The sequence below is a fragment of the Perca flavescens genome, chromosome 6 (genome assembly GCF_004354835.1).
Source record: "Perca flavescens isolate YP-PL-M2 chromosome 6, PFLA_1.0, whole genome shotgun sequence".
NCBI lineage: Eukaryota > Metazoa > Chordata > Actinopteri > Perciformes > Percidae > Perca > Perca flavescens.
The window spans coordinates 26,392,931-26,412,620 of record NC_041336.1 but is presented as its reverse complement, the minus strand read 5'-3'; the positions used below and the strand labels follow the sequence as shown (position 1 = coordinate 26,412,620).

The following is a 19,690-nucleotide window of genomic DNA, read 5'->3' as shown; positions in this document are numbered from 1 at the left end:
ATTTCTCGAAAGACAAAACACACAGGTCTGAATCCTCGAGCGAGTTGAGTATAGCTTATTGTAAGTATAATTATGCGCAATATGTGCACTCAGCAGCGTTTTGGCAGCCTGTAGTCTTGCAGAGTTCATGCCCCGTCATGCCTGTGCTTACTGAGCATGGACTTGAAATAGCAGGACTGGTGCTGAGGGGGTGAAAGAAACCGCAGCTAGCGCGGTTGCCATGTGCACAGAGATGTGACCACAACATAATTAAATGAAAGAAAGCAGGAAATAATGGGCAGGCGCAAGGAAAAGAGAAATCCTCTCTGGCTATGAATGGAAGAGTGTCAAAAAAAATGACATGCTGGAAAAGACACATCTATAGCATGTTTTAGACTGTATGTAGCAGCAGCTAACTACTTTATATTCAACCACACTTTAAAGGTGAACACTCAGAGGACGGTGCATGTGTGCAGTATCTAAGTGCTCCAGTGTAGGTTGCCAAGTTGGGTAGAATATCAGTGGTTGACTAGATTGGGTGTTTCACTTCAGTGACTCCAGAGAGGTTGCTGACTGTGCTTTGCTTGCCTTCATTCTGAAAGATATGTTGAGGTTATATTTAAGACATGCATTTAAGTATACAATGTTTGCCAGTGTTGAATGACAACATGCACTTAAAACCACCAGAGACAATATCAAGACACACAACTTGGGTTTGGCAGTATTTTTTCCATTAATTTCCCTAATCCCTAGTTCCCGCGACAGCAGGTGCCTCCAGGACCACATTTTGCCATGATGACACACACGTGGACACTGCCCGAGGCTACATCCAAACTAATACGTTCATACCTGCAAACTCAGAAGGGCTGAAAAAGGTAACACATTCCTCCCCTCCCCCCTCCCGAGAACAAAATAAAGGGAAAAGACAACATTTTCCCGGTGCTAACACAATAGTGTTAAAACAGTGCCGGTGCCTAAACGGTGCCGGAACAGATACTACCGAAAACGTTCATAGGGTCTCGGTACCCAACCCTACTCATTAACGTTAAACCAGACACCGATGGGTCTTGTTTCATTACGTGTTTGTTTTCATTTCATTCATATCTTACGACAAGATATACATTAAAAATCAGATAACAATACTAATGCAGTGGAGGAGATAGCCTTGCCAAAATCATTGTAGGCTAACAACACAATTTGCTGATCTTACGTTAGCCGACAAGCTTGCTTTCCATTATAACGTTAACGTTAAACATGTTAATAACAACGTTAGAGAAAACAATTATAGTGTTGGCAGATAACAGCACTTACCTCAAAACTAATGTCAGTGATTGTGATTGGCCAAATGACTCGCATGATGTATCACCAAAGATGTTTTATGGTGAAGAAGACCGCAGTAGGTTTCTGAAACTCCCGTTTATGGTAAATTGTAACCCCCCCAAATTAAAAACTCATCGGATCTACACGATTCACGTGGATGACATTTTCCCATTCAAAACGCATATCTTTTGCTACATTTTACACTGCATGTCCACACTATTCCAACGTTTCTGAGCCCTTAAATGGAGACATTTGAAAACGCCACTGACCCCATTTTAGTTTGAAAACTTGTTTGCGTTGTGGTCTGGACGGGCAGAAACAGAGACCTTTGGAAACGACGCCGCCCGCATCAGTCAGTCTTATCGGTGAGCTAGACTAACATACCTTTTGTGATTTCATCCTTGTGCATGTGTGTAATGCTCCTGTTACAGTTCTAATATGTCACTGTATTTGCCTTGCAACGACTCCCAATTTCTGTTTTTCACCGCCTTTATCACCTTGTCCTCACGTGTAACTTTCAGTAACAGTTCCACCTTGTCATCAGTTCAAGCAAAGCAATCTCTGGTCTTCCTTTACGCCATGGTTATTCTTTCTCCAAAGTATTTTCAATCGCACAGGAGTAACGTTAGACAATCAGCTTCTTGTTTACACCGGCACGTGCATGTCCAGTGTATGCGAATGGTCATGTAATATGCATTTTCAGACATGTTAATATGAACAGAGATCATTTCTGATGCAGAGCCCTAACGCTTGTGTGGACGGAGAATGTTTTTGTTTCAAAATGCCGTTGATGAAAAGGTAGTAGTAGTAGTAGTAGTAGTAGTAGTAGTAGTAGTAGTAGTGTGGATGTAGTAATGTGGATGAAGGGTGAAAACAATACCAGTGTTGCTGTCACGGCTGGTAATTAAACAACAGAGGAGTGGTGCATCTACAGCAACAGTGTGCATTTACAATATTTGGGCAATAACTTGATTTAGTAAAGGCTTGAAGGAGGATGAATAGACCAAGGATTTCTTAGGATTTTCACATCAAGCAACCCACATCATGGAGTCCAATTTGATAGGACTTCCCAACACACTCCCTGTGGGAGTGCTCTTGAAGTTATATCGATTCAGTACTTCTGGCCCGCTTAACAAGTGCACTGATACCACTTTTTACATTCCGCTTAGCAATTCAAAAACGTATTCCTCTTCTTGTGTTAAGCTGTGGTGGCTCCAAACCTGCTTCAGCTCAACAATTTCACACTTTACTGGGGACCCCCTGGAACCCACCAAAGGACCCCCTGGGGGAACCCCAGAGCACACTTTGGAAACCACTGCAGTAGGGCTACATGAGTAAGTATCCCTGGGAAAACGCCTCTTTCTCCCCCTCCCCACCCCCAAAGCAAATGCTGCCAAAAGGATGGGGGGGGGAGAGGGCAACGCGATGAGCTGGAGCCCCACAGGATAGAAAGTAGGCTAAGTAGCCACTGTAGACTGCTGTTACGCAATCGTAAAAACAAACAAAAAAGATAGGCTGTTGGAATCAAACTATTGCTCCTCAAGAGACACTCGAATCACAGTAAAGGCTGGAAAAGTGCACGAGATTCAGAAGCTTAACGGCACCCGTAATAACAACGGACGGTGGAAGCTTTCCACTAGTTGGAACACAGTAAAGTGAATATAGTTAAATGCAACAGACCGGCCCGATGAATAAACTTGTTTTCAAAGTTCAATGACTGGCCGCTGCGTTGTCAAGAGAGAGAAGGGTATGGACCCAGGTCCTCCTAGGCGGTTACGCGCAGTGCGCACGTGTTCTGACCCGCAAAACAGTGCGTGTCATCATCACAACAGCACATTCAACTTTTATTACACGCGCTCACTGCCGACTCTACGTGGACTATTGATTCCCACCCTAAAAGGAGCACGAGAACAGCGTCTTCATATTGTATACATGCACTCACCTTACAGCCAGTTCAGTGGAGGCAGGCTAGGACCCTCAGAGACAAACACGGAGAGTGGCAGTCAAAAGATTAAGGGACACTCGGCGGCGTTGGCTCTCTCAGGGCACGGTGGTCAACATTTCCGGACTGGACAGATAGACAGAGGCAAGAAGGAGAGGAGGAGGTGGAGGCAGCTCATCTCATGCGGCCGGGGGAGGAGATACACACACACATACACACACACATACACACACGCGCGCGCGCGCGCTTGCAAACAACAACTCCTCCCCCCAGAGTAGACCACGCCCATGAGTGAGGGGTGATGCGGCGTTCACGTCTTATGGGAAAAAGGGCGTGTTCAAAGCGGATTCGGCTGTTTTCTGAAGAGCTCAGTGTGCTTGTACAACTGAAACAAAGCGAATACAAGAGGGCGTCACCCAATGTATGAATATTTTTTTTCCCAGGTTAAAGTCGTTGAGTTGTATTGAAAAACGGATTAACCATCATGTTTAAGAGAGACATACAGTTGCTCAATAGCAAATTATTTCTCTCTGACTTTATATTTATCTCTTACACCAAGTTGTTGCATCACCTCATGTGTAGCCTACATAAACTGTAAAAATAAAGTAGGTAGCCTATGGAAAACAAAGTTCTACTGTCTTCCACCACCTTACAACTATGAAATAATCTGATTCATACATTTGGTTACACTGATCATAGGCCTACTAATCCCCCTCTTCCTTCTCTTTGCAAATAAACACCCTTTAAAAGTGCATAACAACTCAATAAAAACATTTAAATTGCTTAATTTCACACCTCAGTTTCCCATAATTTGCTGTTTTAAGGGACAGGCTACTTAAATATACTTTAAAGTAAGTAGTTAAAGGTGAAGTAGGTAGTAGTAGTAGTGTGTGTGTCTAACTGCGTCTCAATAACTGCTCATGCACACGCATTCATTCTCCCTTGTGGGGGGAGGGGCTTAGGAGACCGTTTTGGCAGAAAGGGGGGAGGGACTGAGAAGTTGTTGATGTTCACATTTTTTGGCTAAGTCCTGGATCTTCACAATCCTACCTAGAGCACCTTTAAACCCTTTGGACATTAATGTAAGGGCATCCCACATAACAAATTTTGTCTGTCCGGTTTTAAAAAAAAGCTTTTATTTTATTCACATTTTTACTTGATTTTATAGGGGATAGAAAATTAATTGTTCCTTAAAATGGGAGTGTTTGATGTTGAGTGTAGGTCGACATTGCGAAATAAACTGAATAAGAATGAATGAAACTGTAAGTTGGTTTCCTTTCGGCCAAAGGATTCTGCCTCTAAAAGGCGTATGTGACACTGTTAGAACAATGAATGTAGAGTAAAAGTAAACAGGGTAAATGTATGTGTCTGCCGGTTGTAGCAAGGGGCAAAGGTTCCACAGATTTGTACCCTAAAAATATTTTTCAGGACTAAAATTGTAAACCAAGCATATTGTTATGATACACCATTAGACTAACGTTAAGACTAATTAAAAGCCCTCCTCTGACAAGAACTATCACAAATAAAACACCCTGGTAGCTGTGATGAAGTGACGTGTGTATTTTGCACAACTGGGGGTCAAATCTCATTGCACCAGAGTTACCTTCCTGGCACTGTTGTGTATTGTATCCTTCTGAGCCTTGTAAATATATTGCATAAGACCATTTGATGTTTACACTATATGACTGACAGCAACAGGTTTACACTCAGCTCGTGTGCTATTGCAATTTAGACTGGTAAGTAGTTTAAAACATACAGAGATGAATAAACATTTTTGGAGGAGTGACATGCACCAAAGGCAGTGACTTGAACTGAAGCGCACAGCACTGTCAGATAAAGCTCGGCTTCAGGCTGAAGTGTCAGATAACCCAGCGTTTACTTCATTGTGTTTATACTGCCTGTGATATTTCAGACTTGGATAAGCTTGAGCGATGAGAATACACCATGGGAGTCTGAAATGCAAGAGGTCATCAGTCCTAAGCTGTGTATGCGTCTGGATCAGGAACAACAGGGGGCTCACAGCGTGTCCTCTCAGTGTGTAAACACACTCAAAGAGCACGTATTGTGCCATTGCATCAGACACATACTTGTATATATATATAGCACCGTTAAAGCACAGGAGTGCTAACTCAAATAGAGAGCCATGGCTCAATGACACTATTCGTGCTCTCAGAAGGGAATGTAGACGTGCGGAGAGGAAATGGAGGAAAGACCAGCTTCATATTTCCTTGGGGATTTTAAGAAATTGTTTGTCTAACTACCAGGTCGCTGTTAAAGCGGCAAAGACTCAGTACATGTCAAACCTCGTGCAAAATAACTGTCATAAGCCTCATGTCCTTTTTAATGTATTAAACAGGATAATCAATCCCCCTGAACACACTGGCATTATTTCTAGTGCCATTCTGTGTGACAGATTCTGTGAATGTTTCACTGATAACGTGTCCAATATACGGGAATTAACATGTTGTACTGCACCAGATCCCAGCATCATACCGTTATGTTCAGTCAGCTTTGAAAATTTTATGTCAATATCTTTTTCTGATTTGTTAAAGACGGTCCAAAGTTTAAGACCTTCAGTCTGTTCATTGGACAGCCTTCCTGCAAAGCTTTTTAAGGATGTTTTTGACACAGTTGGGCTTTATATTTTAAATATGTCAAATATGTCTTTTTCAACTGGATCTGTACCAGCAGCTTTTAAAAAGGCCATCGTACAAAGCCTTTTAAAAAAACACAATTTGGACCCTTCTGTTTTGTCCAATTATAGGCCAGTTTCCAAGCTGCCTTTTTTTAATCTAAAATTATAGAAAAAGTGGTTTATATGCAACTTTCACAGCACCTTAAATCAAACAATATCTATGAAAAATTTCAGTCTGGTTTTAAATCTGGACACAGTACGGAAACAGCTCTTTTAAAAGTATACAACAATCTCCTTTTAATTTCTGATACTGGTAGCTCTGCTGTGTTAGTGCAGCTCTGAAGTGGTTCCGGTCATATCTGACAGACAGATCTTTTTCTGTAAACCTTGGGTCTTTTTACTCTAGTAAAGCACCGATTAACAGCGGGGTTCCCCAAGGCTCAATCTTAGGCCCAGTCTTGTTTTCATTGTATATGCTGCCTATGGGATAAATTTTCCAAAAATATAACATTTCGTTTCACTGCTTTGCAGATGACGTCCAGATCTATTTACCTTTAAATACCAAATCAAATTCTATTGAAGCTCTGAGTAATTGTCTACGTGAAATAAAAGATTGGATATCATTAAATTTCTTACACTTAAATGACAGAAAAACTGAAATTATAACTTTTGGGGAGCCTGATATCTCAGATTTAAATAGTGCTCTTGGCCTATTACTCTCTAACTACAGCCCATGTGTAAAAAGTCTTGGAGTTATTATTGATAGTTCGTTTAAACTGGATAAAGAAATTAGCGCAGTAGTAAAAACAAGCTTCTTTCAGCTTAGACTTCTTGGGAAGGTGAAATTGTACCTACCCCAAAGTCAACTGGAAAAAGTTGTACATGCCCTGATCACAAATCGCCTGGACTACTGCAACTCTTTATACTATGGTCTCGACCAGTCTTCTGTTTGCCGATTGCAATTAGTTCAAAATGCAACTGCACGCCTGCTGACAGGGGAAAAAGCGCTTTGACCACATTACCCCAGTACTATCATCTCTCCACTGGTTGCTGTCGCTCTCAGAATCCATTTTAAGATTTTATTATTTGTTTTTAAATAATAATGGCACCTTCTTATTTAGCTGATATGTTGATTTTACATACCCCAGCCAGAGTACCTAGGTCAAATGACCAGCTTCTTTTGGACTGTCCTAGATCCAGACTGAAAACCAGAGGGGACAGAGCTTTTTCAGTTGCAGGTCCTAAGCTCTGGAATGCTTTTCCCTTCAATATTAAAGCAGCTAGCTCTATTGAGTCATTTAAATCACTTTTAAAAACTCATCTCTTTGAAATGGCTTTTAACACAAGCTGAGCTGTGACATTGTTAATACTGTTTGTAATCATGTTTTTCATGTGTTTTAATTATTATTATTATTTCGGGGATACTATGTTTTTAATGGGTTTTTACTTTTTCTTCTTGGTTAATTAGTATGCTTTTATGCTGTTACCTGTATTGGAATCTGTACAGCACTTTGGGGCAGGAGTAACTGCTTGTAAATGTGCTATATAAATAAACTTGACCTTGACCTTGACCTTGTATACAAAAACCCATATCATGTCACTCATATTCATGTGTGCCACCATGCGACAAAGCATTCTTCCTGTGAGACTGGCACTGAGACATAAACTAAACACACATTATGTTGATTTCACCTCATCAGACATTCAGCATCACACAGGCCTTTTGTTGAATTTGATTGATCAGATACGTAGTAGACTACCCAACATCAGAAAACAATGTCAATACAAACCCCTGCTGACAGTCGGTGTCACTGTATCCATCACTCATAAGTCAGCCATTCAAAAATAACAAAGCTGTGTAACATGAGCCGAGGCAGCGGGGAAAGGCTTTCACAAATGTTGCCTGCCTTAGGCCCTACATGTGAAACTGTTATGGCACCAAACTAACCAATAAGGTTGGTAGAGGCATAACCAAAGCCCAACCTATTATGTGGTGAAATTTTCAGAGGTTGTTTACTTTGCTGGTATGGTTAGAAGGGTTTGGAACTGTAACACAGGCACAAGCTCAAACACACGTACATACTCGGAACAAAAATATCACCACACCACACTCACACACGGAGACATCCACCAACCCAAACACACCCTTCAGATATTTGGAAAGCAGATTAGAATGACTGTAGAGCGAGCAGGAATGACCCACAAAAGAGCCTGTGGTCCTCTGCTTGAATTTACAGCTCTCTCTGGCCAACACAGCTATGATTTATTCCACTGCTAGAATTTACTTAACATTCACCCTGCACTGGTCAGTAAAACCCCTGAAAACCAGGCCATTACATTGCAGCAATTCACATTTTATCTGGTAACCTTATTCAGTCAAAAGAAGAGATCCAGTATGTGTTTATGATGGGTGAGTGTACAGTTTTATGTCACTTCACTTTCTATCAGACCTCGCACACATGCTAGCCAATGAGATAATTTAAAAGTGCTGATTTTGGGCACCTGGGTAGCTCACCTGGTATAGTGCTCGCCCATACATAGAGGCTCATTCCTCAACGCAGTGGCCCAAGGTTCGACTCAGACCTGCGGCCCTGCGCTGCATGTCAATTCCCCTCCCTCTCCCCTTTCATGTCTTCAGCTGTCCTCCACAAATAAAGTCCTAAAATGACCCAAAAAAAATCTTTATAAAAAGTGTTGATTTTAACCAACAGACTAATGACAAGACATCAGAGATTTCTCCACCATCTACACTGTGTATTTCCATGTGATTTTGCAACTAATGTAGACATTTGCATCATTCCGTTGCTTCTGGGGGAAGGTGGAAGGGCACAATGACTAGTTATTCAGGAACCAGGAATGCAGGTTAGGTTGAGGTTCTGTGAGAGTCATTTGTTGTGACCACACTGTGATGAGTCAGGGTCATGAGCTGCTGCCCGGAAAAGTAGCTCATCTGTGGTATGGCAAAGAGGGAGAGACAGGCTACCATATACAGTATTTCATAAGGACAGCAGGATGACCACAGTCTGCAGCCACAATGCTGGGAATGGCACAGGCACAGCAGAATGATGCTTTCCAGAGCAAGGTTCATACTACCATGTGTCTAATCTAACATTTGTCCATCTGCTACTTGAAAGATAAAAAAATATATCGCAATGAATTTGTAATAAAGCTAAAATACAGGAATGTCAGCTCCAAGTCAGTTTTCACTTGATTGCAAAATCATTTATTAAATCAAAAAAATTGGGGTGGATAAAATAAGTGTGCAACCTTCCCAAAAAACAATGTGCACTTAAAAAGCAATAGCTTATAAAATATTCACACCATCAGTGAAATAGCTCTCTACCAAAGATTTAAATCAAATCTTTCACGGCGATGATCTGTCTTTAGTTTACAAAATATACAATGCTACAACGTGCTGTAGGATATTGCGTGTAGATGAAACCATCTAACAGGAATTACATATTCGCTTCTAGTCAGAAAAAAAAACAACAAAAAACAGAAAAGCTCCTAATTTTTTCACTCTCAGGGTAAAACATCATAGAACAAAAATATTTTCTGAGTGTTGAAACTGAGTATGAATTCAAATAAATCTCTATAAAAATAGGAAATAAACTCCTTTTACTCAGATTTATCACACAATCCACAGCAGCAAGCATCTACACCTGACTATGGATGCTCTAGGTTTTTCTTCATACAGATGATTCAGCATGGACATCCTCCTTTATCCATAAGGATACCACTTAATGGCAATGGTCCACTCTCCCTGTAGCAACCTAAGCTACTCCATACTGTAAACTTCATCTACAGTGGAGCATTTTTTTTTTGCCTAAATCAAAGTCATAGATAACCTAAACTACTGCTTTCCTACGACTGGTGGTTTGTATTACATAGCCATTACACATTGACTTGTTGATTAGTTAACTGATCTCTTTGCTCATGGTGACATCCACCATTGATATATTATAACAGTGCTTCAAAAATGTTGAAATGTCAAAGAAAGGAAAGGTTAATTTTAATTTCCCTTACATCAAAGGCACAGTCAGTCATATCGCCGCTGTACAAGTTTCTGCAGGACACTGACCATGTATGCCAATGTCTTTTTAAAACAGCAGCTAGGTCAGATGCTAAAACAGGAGTATATTGAGCTAAAAGGCACTAGTAAGCCACCCCTATCTTACTCCTCCTCAGAGCCAAGAACTGTAGAAGTTGGCATTATGGACCAGATCCGGATAAAATACAATTTTACACAAAAGAAAAAAAATTTAACATTGTCAGTGGATAATCCCGTATCCGTTGTTTTCTCAAGTGTACTTAAGTCTTCGGTTATCCTAATTATTCAACCAAATATTAGTTCAAATCTAAAAACATCATCAGATCCAACTTATTGCACCCCATATAGAATCTTTACAGCAAACATCATATACATAACACTGACTGAGCAACAGTATGAGGCAGCCATAACTTAACTGTGGTAAAAAAAAAAAAAAGATCAGAAGGAAAAAAAAAAGTAGCATAAACCATTTAAATTTGCTTTCATTGGCACACATTTTGTACAACGTTCTAGTTGAAACTACTGAATTCAAGTACTAGATGGCAAGATATGTTTAGGAACAGCAATGGACATAAACTCTTTCCACTAAGGTATTGTTATAAGCTAATCGAGGGATCTGATATTATGAGTGGAATTACCTGCAAACCTTTCACCTCTGACACCATTATCAGACAGATGTTACTGATGTTTGGCTACTAAGAGAGAGCAACATTCAACACACAAGAAGAAGTGTTTAAATTATTCCCCTTTTATACTAAATTCTTTGAGCATTAGTGCATCAGTTTAAACATAAGACCCCAGACCGACAGTCAGAGCTGTGAAGCCCTTTTTGAATAATCTAGTTTATCTAGATGGCATGTAGAAATCATTTTATCTATCGGTATTTGTGTCAAGCATCATATCAAGTTTCCCAAAACTTCCAAATAGCATTCACTCCAAATGTGACTCAGTCCAGTTTTCTAAAAGCACAATGGCAAAAAAAAAAAATTCAAACTGAAATGAATTAATAATAATGATGAATGTATCGGTCGTTGCGGTGATGTGGGCTTCCCATCCTATTGCTGAGGGAGTGTTGAGGAGGTTGCTTGGATTATTCCCAGTCTGCCATTCACTTGGACTGTCTTTGAGGGCACGGCAACCTAGTTAAAAAAGACACAACATGTCATGTTTGTAATTCTCCACTTTGGTAATGACAGGGGTAATAATTCATGGCATGCTGAAAAGAATATATCAGGCTGTCTGTGTTTTTTTTTTTTTTTTTTTTTTTGCATCTACAGACAAAACTGCCTAAACTAAAAAGATCGTTTTAGTTAATTATTTTTACCTAAATGTGATCTAACTTTATTTTCTTTGCTGGTCCTGTCTGATTTAAATGACGCGAAAATGATAATGTGAAAACATTTCTGTCAACTCTAACTTTACACAGCTGCTGACCTGAAATTGAACTTTATCTTCTTGAAAAATATTCACACAGCAGTACATTATGGCTGTCAGATGAACCTGTGAAAGTGTAACAAGCTCCGATTCTTCTCCAGTTTGCCGGTTGCTGCACCGCAGGAGTGCTTTGTTCTGCCAATGATGTCTTTCAACGAGGCAGGACGTGATAAAAACCAGACCATGTGACAAGATAGAAGACACTGGTTCAAATCATGGTTTTTTTATGTTGCTGCCTCTGGCTTTCTTGCCTCCATCTGCCTATTTTCATGTCCGTCTCATTTTCTCTCTCTTCCTCCCTCTCTTCTTCGATAAGAGTCTCTGGGTTAAATAATGGCGTCTTGTGTACCGAGACTCATGAAAAAGAAAATCTAATCATTGAGATATTCATCACTTGCTGTGCTAATGCTAACTATGTACTGTATTTGCTTAGGCTATCTCTGTTTATCATTTCATTTCTTTTCCAGTTTATGTATTTAAGTGTAACTCTATACCCTCATCTCTGTATTTTCACAAAAACAACTGTAGAATTGAAAATTGAAAATCCAATAATGCTTACACAGAGTAAATAACGGATGCCTGAGAGTTCTGCAACAACTTTCACTATGTGGTTTGAATAGTTACTGCATTTTTCTGTATTAGTACCTTTTTTAGCCTGTCAGCAGCCGATCCAGAGCGAATGGCTTCCAGCATAGCCTCCCTGGCCAAGGCAGGGTTCACAGGGGCGTTAGCACTTGGATGTGCCACAGTGCTAGGCTTAGCCTGAGGCAAGACAGGAGGAGAAGGAGGAGGTGCAATCACGGGTGGTGGTGGTGGGGTAAAGACAGGAGGAGAAGTGCAAGCCAAAGAGGGAGGGCCTGCACCTCCCTCCTCTTCAGTAGTCGCCTTCCTGAACTTCTCCAGCTCCTCAGCAGCCTCCGATTTGGTCTGTAGGGAGTGAAACATCGGTAACTGGACACACAAACACAGGCGGCAGGCCAGCTGCTCTCACATACGTGCAATTGAACTTACACTCATGGCCTAACACACACACAAGGGCTCAAGATCTCATTTCCAACTCTGACACACATATACTCTTTACTCTAAACAAATACTGTCTCTTCTAATCTTTCTGCATTTTATGTTTTTTTCACATTTATATGAATTATCTTATTTATTCTTTTTTTTATATTTTAACTTTTTAAAACTTTAACAAAAAATAGAAAAAACCTACATACAAGATGGGTATACAGCATCTGACATTGTTACATGAAGTAAATAAAGGAATAAAAGAAAGACAGAGGCTATATGAGAATATATACAATAACCAAAGTAGTCCAGTGCTTCCTGACCCGTGATACCGGCAGGAATATAAATAGAAAACAAAACAAAAAGAACAAATACACACACACACACACACACACACACACACACACACACACACACACACACACACACACAAAAAGGCCCAGAGAGGAGAATCAAACCCTTAGTCAGTGCTGAAAAAATACAAAACCATATATAATAATATATATAAAACCATACAAATACATAAAAGCCTGTTTTATATGTTGGTCATTTAGGTCTCATCAAGTAAAGCCAAAAATGGTTTCCACGCTTTCTCATAATAGTTTGGTGCATCCCCTCTGTTTAGGCGAATCTGTTCCATCCTAGAAACACAAACCATTTTGTTGAGCTACCTCTAAAAGCAAGGAGAAGATGGAGACTTCCATTTGAGTAAAATCAATATCTTGGCCGCTACCATGCCTGTTTTGAGTGCCTGTTTACAGTGGGAAGGGAGGGTCGATGTCCTTTCAGAGGAGCCAAAGATTGCCAGGTTACAGTCTATCTTACCGTAAAACTTCAAATAATAGCCGAATCCCAAATAGACGCCGGTCTCTTTTAAACGCCTGGTGTGACAACAGATTTGGGTAAATAAAGGCCGGTCTCAAATAGAGGCCTGGTCTGTTTTTTTTCTTTTTTTTTTAGGTGTCGGGTTGTATTTGATCTTTTAAAACCCGTCAGATTGTTTGTTCTATGTTTTGATTTGATTTCACGCAACCGTTCATAAACGACTCATCACTATGGCAACATAACAAACAGGTTAACAAACTTTCTTTTTGTCTTCAGTTTTTCTTAATTCTCTCAATACCACCATGGAGACAAAAAGAAAAAAGTATGATTTGACATTTAAGCTGACAGTTGTCAAATTTGACGAACAAAATTCGGGAGAAGCAGCAGCAAGACATTTCTCGATTGATCCTAAGAGAGTGCGAGAATGGCGTAAACATAAAGCAGAACTGCAATGTCTGTCCGAGGAAGACGACAAAAGGGCCTGACTGCGAGGTGGAGGGAGGAGGAAGGTCAGTGAAGAGCTGGAGGTGAGCGTGTGTGAGTGGATCCACAGCTTCTTTTTTTTATTATAAATATTAATTAAATACGAATAATACGAATTAGAAAAAATTAATATAATGTGGTAACCTCCTATTGTCAATTAAAGGCCTGTCTCTTATAGACGCCTGTCTCAAATACAAGCCGGTGCATTTCGGCGATTTGGGTAAATAGAAGCCCGGGCTATTATTTGAAGTTTTACGGTATTTATTCTTTTAACTCCATTGTGCATAGTTATGTAGTTTTCTTTATTTATCTACTTTTTTTTTTTAAAGACATGATTTAGTCATGCAGCATTCCAGAAATTCCACTTCTGGTAAGGAACCTCCAGAATAGAACCGCAGATGTTTCAGCCCCAGCAGCCCGTTTTGCTGCCTCTTTCATTCCACATGGGTTCTTACATGACAGCAAACCACAGCTCAGTCCACACAGAGGGATGGAAATAGACTCCCATGCTTGCACAACTGAGTTCATGCATGGTTCTGTGAGCTGCTAACTAGCTAACAATACAGACAAAAGGTTTAGCATTTACATCTCCTATTAAACACACTTCTTAGCCATACTTCTTTAAGTGTAATTGCAAGAAGCATGTGTGTTTGTTCTTTTATATGTGCAACAAGACCTACCCCTATTTTCCACCGGGCGGGTCTGCGCTGTGTTCCGGAGATGCAGCGCCCCCTGCGAGCAATCGCTGCCATTCAAGTCAATGTTTGATATTCCACCAGCGCGTCCCAGAAGCGTGCGTGAAGCGTCTCTCCGCTCCGCTAAAGATACGCACCAGGTCTATTTTCACGCGAGCCGCAGGCCATTTGAAAAACCGGACAGGAAGCGAAACAGCGAGACTATCCAGTCAATTTACCAAAAGACACCCCCCCCAGTATCATTTATGTCTCCTTTAGAACATCAAAGACAACGAGAGATTCATCTTGGAGGTTGAAAAACATAATACAACATCACAAGTATTTTTTTTTTTTTTTTTTTTTTTTTTTTTTTTTTTAAGGACAACACCAGAAGAGAGAAGGCATGGAGTTAAATTACTGTACATGGGTGCCTGGAGTGGAAGGTAGATACTAGCTAATAACCACGTGATTGTTCTGTAAAGTACTTGTAGAGACAATAAAATCTGCGAGTGGAACAGCAAGACGCTCCGCTTCTGAGACGCTCCCGGTGTGGTATGGCGCGCAGCAGAGGACGGAACAAAACCGGAACACAAGTGCAGGCCCTGTGAGGCTGTAGTAAATGCTAAATGCTACATGCCCCCTCCCCCTTTCATACTAACAGACATGGAGTGATATTGCATAAATAACGGAGATAGTATTACCTTCCTCAGCCTTCCGGAGCAGCTCTGGGCTCTAATGGCAGCCAGAAGGGCAGACCTCTCGTTCTCCTCCTCAACATCAGATGTTTTCTTCATGCTGCTGGGACCAGCAGTGGTTACCTAATAATGAAATAAAAAGATTAAAATCTGTGTTTCTTTCTTGTCTTCTTTCTTGCCAACACCATCATCATCAACACTTAGCTGTAATTGCAAAATTAGGAACATAGTCCATCCATCCAACCACCCATCCATCCATCCATCCATCCATCCATTCCACTCACCCACCCACCCACCCACCCATCCATCCATCCATCCATCCAACCACCCATCCATCCATTCCACTCACCCACCCATCCATCCATTCATCCATCCAACCATCCATCCATCCATTCCACTCACCCACCCATCCATTCATCCATCTAACCACCCATCCATCCATTCCACCCACCCACCCACCCACCCATCCATCCATCCATCCAACCACCCATCCATCCATTCCACTCACCCACCCATCCATCCATCCATCCATTCATCCATCCATCCATCCATCCCACTCACCCACCCACCCACCCATCCATCCAACCACCCATCCATCCATTCCACTCACCCACCCATCCATCCATCCATCCATCCATTCATCCATCCAACCATCCATCCATCCATTCCACTCACCCACCCATCCATCCATCCATTCATCCATCTAACCACCCATCCATCCATCCATTCCACCCACCCACCCACCCACCCATCCATCCATCCATCCATCCACCCATCCATCCATCCCACCCACCCATCCATCCACCCATCCACCCATCCACCCACTCACCCGATGTTTATCTTACCTTCTTGAGTCTGCCCCTGCCTCCGCCTGTCTGGATTGCGTCCATCAGGCTGCTGTGCAGAGACGTGTCTTTCTCAGGAGATCTAGAGATCACTGGTTTGAACTTTTTAGTTGGCCCAAACACCATTACCGGTGGAGTCTCAGGGGTCACACCGCTGTCTGACACTGTGACAGAAGGATGTGGCTTTGCATCAGGTGTTAGATGAGTGGCTGCCTTGGCCATGTCCCTCGTGTTCTGAAGACAAGATGTAGAGTATTGACTACACTGTATTTCACAGCAACAACTTTGTGTAAAATAAATAAATAGTTTTTAACATGAAATATTTCTAATACAGGTTATACTCACACTTGGCTGGCCTTGGGATACAGCCTTGGGAGCTGTGGGTGGTTTAGCAGATGAGTGTAGAGGACTGCTTTGCGCAGGGCTGGGGCTTCTGAGCCTAATATGTTTAATATTATTGCTGTCATTACTGCCGATCATATTTTTTGGGATCGGCCCAATAGAGTGAATCTGCCTATTCTTGGCTGCTTCTGTTTCCAACGTATTTGAGCTTCCTTTGGTGGATCCAACACAACTTCCAAATCCGCCGGTGTCTGGTCTCACTTCTCCCAAATCTCTCTGGCCATCTGACACATGCTCTGGGTGGCTCATAGACCTCTTAGGACCAGGTGGGTTGGATTTGGAAGTAGAGTCATTCTCCTTATTATCTGACAAAGATGACTCGGAAGATTGGTGTGGATTCACTTTTATGGACCGACCTGATCTCTGGAAACCAACAGTCTGTGCTTTAAAAGAAGCAGAGGAGTCGAGTACATTAGGGATGAAGTTGGGTTTAGCGGAGGTCTTCGGGGTGTTTTTAGTGATGGCAGATGCCACATATTGGCTTGAGGTTCGCCTGGATGGTCTGAGGAAGGACAGGTCTCTTTTCAGGTCTGGAAGGATAGTATGGGGAAGGGCTGGTTTATTACTTGGCTGTTGAGCACTTTTGGACACTGAAATCTTGCTCTCCACCTCTACCCGCTCTTCTTTTGCAACTTTGACGGCTCTCACTGGTTCTTTAGCTTCTTCTTTAACCAGCTCTTTAGGCTGGGCATTTTTATAAAGTGAAGTGTGCGTTTTCAGCTCCTCAGTGTTACTGCTCTTCAAAGTAGTTACTGCGATTGCAGTTGGAGTACTTTTCAGGCCATCTGTGCTCTCCTTAGCGTTGTCAATGAGATCTTTGCTGTGGGGCACAGCACTTTCTTGTCTCTCATTTGAGCTCCAAAAAGCTTTGGCTTTTCCAAGAAGAGGAGACCCCTCACTGGAATTCATTTCAGACTCTGATGAACCGCCAACTTTGTTCCGGGAGATACTACCTTTCACCATGTTTCCTTGATCGTCAATCTTAATGGCACCGACAGTTAATTTGACAGCTGGCTCTCCCGTAGCAGCATGCATGACAGAGGGTTTGGGAGGGACCACAGTGAATGTTTTCAAACCGAAGCGTGATGTGACATTACGAGTGATTTTACCATGTGAAGTATTCTCGCTGGAGTTATTTTGGTAAACTCTGTGCATCTCTTCATCTCTCTCTGCAGACACTGATCTCTGACTGGTTGGTGGAAGAATGGACGTCTTCTCTTGAAAAGACTGAGCGTTACTTTTCACAGGACCAGGTTTGATCTCAGTGCTCTTGCTTTGTTTCTGCAGGTCACCATTAGATTTCACTGCTGACGGTGTTCTGTGTTTATCCTCGTTCACACTGTTGGTATCAGTGATGCTCGTCTCTTTCAGTTTTGTCTCTAGCATCTTTTCTTGCTTTTTAACAGCTATAGACTTGTTCCCCAGTGACCTCCTACTCTGCTCAGGTTGAGACGGCTTCTTAGTATTTGCACTGCTGCTTTTGTTCCTGTCAGCAGCTGTACAAGCATTGTTGTTTTTGTTCTGTGGCTCCACACTGGACTGGCGACAAAAGCCTGAACCTGTGATAAGATTGGGTAAGGAAAAGTGAATTCAAAACACAAATAAAACACAACCGTTTTTTTGACTGTATTATACTGATACCACTAAGCCTAAACAAATGGACTGTAAAGGCACAAAATGTCAACCACAGCATCAAAAACACTAAAGTCTCAGCTTCTGTATGATATAATGGACGTAGGCATATTGTTCTTCGTACCTTTGCTCCCAGCTGACTCAGTCCTGGTTAGTGACTTTGTCTCATTTTCTACAATGTGACATTCATAGTCCTCCAGTACTTCATCTATGGCTGTGACTGGCACTTCCATGTCCACTACAGACACCGGCACCTCATTACTGTCTGTGGACATGGTATAGGGGCTCTCCTTCACTGAGACTATATCTAAGTGATCTGGAAAAGTAGGAACATATCAAGGAGTTAATGTATAAGACTTTGGGCACACTTTGATTTTTAAGAATCTTACCATGCTTTTTACTTATCAAAATTCAATGAGTTTGATATAGTCACTTGTGGTCTATGTGGAGTACAGTCATGTGAAACGTTTCAAACCTATTTTACATCAAACTGCATATTCATAGGATTACTTCAGGTATATGACAAATGTAGTGTTGCAGTGTTATGATGGTCAACAGGTTTAATTCTTTACTAAACTACAGTATGCATCTATTCCAGGGATGAACGTACGCTTGGACTGCCAGGACCGCAATTAAAAAAATATAAATGCTATGCCATGCTCCCTCACCTGCAAGGTTTTCTTCTAAATCTGCCAAAGTCTGATGGAGCTGGGCTGTGAGGTCCGGGTCTTCATAGCTGTCTTTTAACCTGCCTGACTTTACCTGTGGGTTGATGTCATTGTGCCTGAGGATGGTACATAAAATGTGTGTCAAATAAACATCTGCACACATACACGTGTAAAAACACACATGCAGAGTCCCACAAATAAATTGTAATGCAAAAAAAGAGCGTAGGAGCAGCCGTAATACAGCACTGTCCATGACTCCATAATTCTTATTAACAGTCAACCGGTCACCACCAAACAGCTGTTATGAACTGCTTATTTGATGCTGTTGTTATATTCGGAACACTTCCCGTTACCAATCAGCCACAGAAACCAAAAGGCTAACTGCAGGTCAGTAGTAGAAGAAAGAAAATAAATGTGTTAGTTTTAAATATTTTGTGCTTGTTCAAAGTTAAACTTCATTTTCATTGGAGCTGGCTTTGGAACATGTAGCTGTAAAGATATTATTACCACAGTTTAAACTTCCTTTACTCCTTTCAAAGGTTCAACAGAGCATTCTCATGACTTACTGGCATATTAGCTATAACAAATTGCAACAAGAAGGCCAAACCAAATAGAATTTGTCTTCGACGAGACTTGGATTGGTCCTGTCGATTCTGAGAAAACAGGGTTATAGTGCTTTCCTGGAATACTGAGGAGCCAGGCCCTGGATTCATAAAGTCTTTCTAAGCATCCAGGATCCCTGGTTTGGGCACATTACCATACACATTTCACAACAACTTAAAAGGCGAAAAGTGATATGGGGTAACATTCATTTTCCACAAAATATTTTGAATAAGGGCCTAGAACCATAACTATGAAAGGCCGGCAACAGAGGTTGAGGGTGCCAGCAACTACTACTCAAATAAAACACATGGCAGGAACTGCTCTTGGTTATTACTACTGGCACAGTTTAAAACTGTGGGAAGACTTCTACAGTTATGGTTCACTCTTCAGGTGAAAATGCAGGTGTGAAACTAAATTTGATCAGCAAATGCAATAATCTAACTAATACTTTTTTTATGCAGGTGTTCTTAGGCTGGCTCAGATCAACATCAAGG

The 19,690-nt window shown here is 41.4% G+C and overlaps 2 protein-coding genes across 9 annotated transcripts in view; both read right to left on the bottom strand.

Annotated features, from left to right (window-relative positions):
• The window catches only part of grb10b (growth factor receptor-bound protein 10b), a 70,265-nt gene extending 66,732 nt beyond the window's left edge, over positions 1-3,533 (bottom strand). For 2 of the 3 annotated variants that reach the window (XM_028580161.1, XM_028580160.1), the window contains exon 1: positions 3,242-3,533. The gene's annotated coding sequence lies outside the window, so the exon portion shown is untranslated. The remainder of the gene's footprint in view (positions 1-3,241) is intronic. The other variant, XM_028580159.1, reaches the window with a different exon arrangement.
• Positions 3,534-9,129: 5,596 nt separating this feature from the next.
• cobl (cordon-bleu WH2 repeat protein) overlaps positions 9,130-19,690 on the bottom strand; it is a 64,642-nt gene continuing 54,081 nt past the window's right edge. For all 6 annotated transcript variants that reach the window (XM_028580260.1, XM_028580265.1, XM_028580264.1 and 3 more), the window contains 7 exons: positions 18,594-18,709; positions 18,050-18,241; positions 16,237-17,852; positions 15,892-16,125; positions 15,053-15,169; positions 12,007-12,288; positions 9,130-11,066 (listed from right to left, as the gene is read on the bottom strand). In XM_028580260.1, the coding sequence (XP_028436061.1) occupies positions 10,983-11,066; positions 12,007-12,288; positions 15,053-15,169; positions 15,892-16,125; positions 16,237-17,852; positions 18,050-18,241; positions 18,594-18,709 (2,641 nt within the window). In that variant the 3' untranslated portion in view covers positions 9,130-10,982. The remainder of the gene's footprint in view (positions 11,067-12,006; positions 12,289-15,052; positions 15,170-15,891; positions 16,126-16,236; positions 17,853-18,049; positions 18,242-18,593; positions 18,710-19,690) is intronic.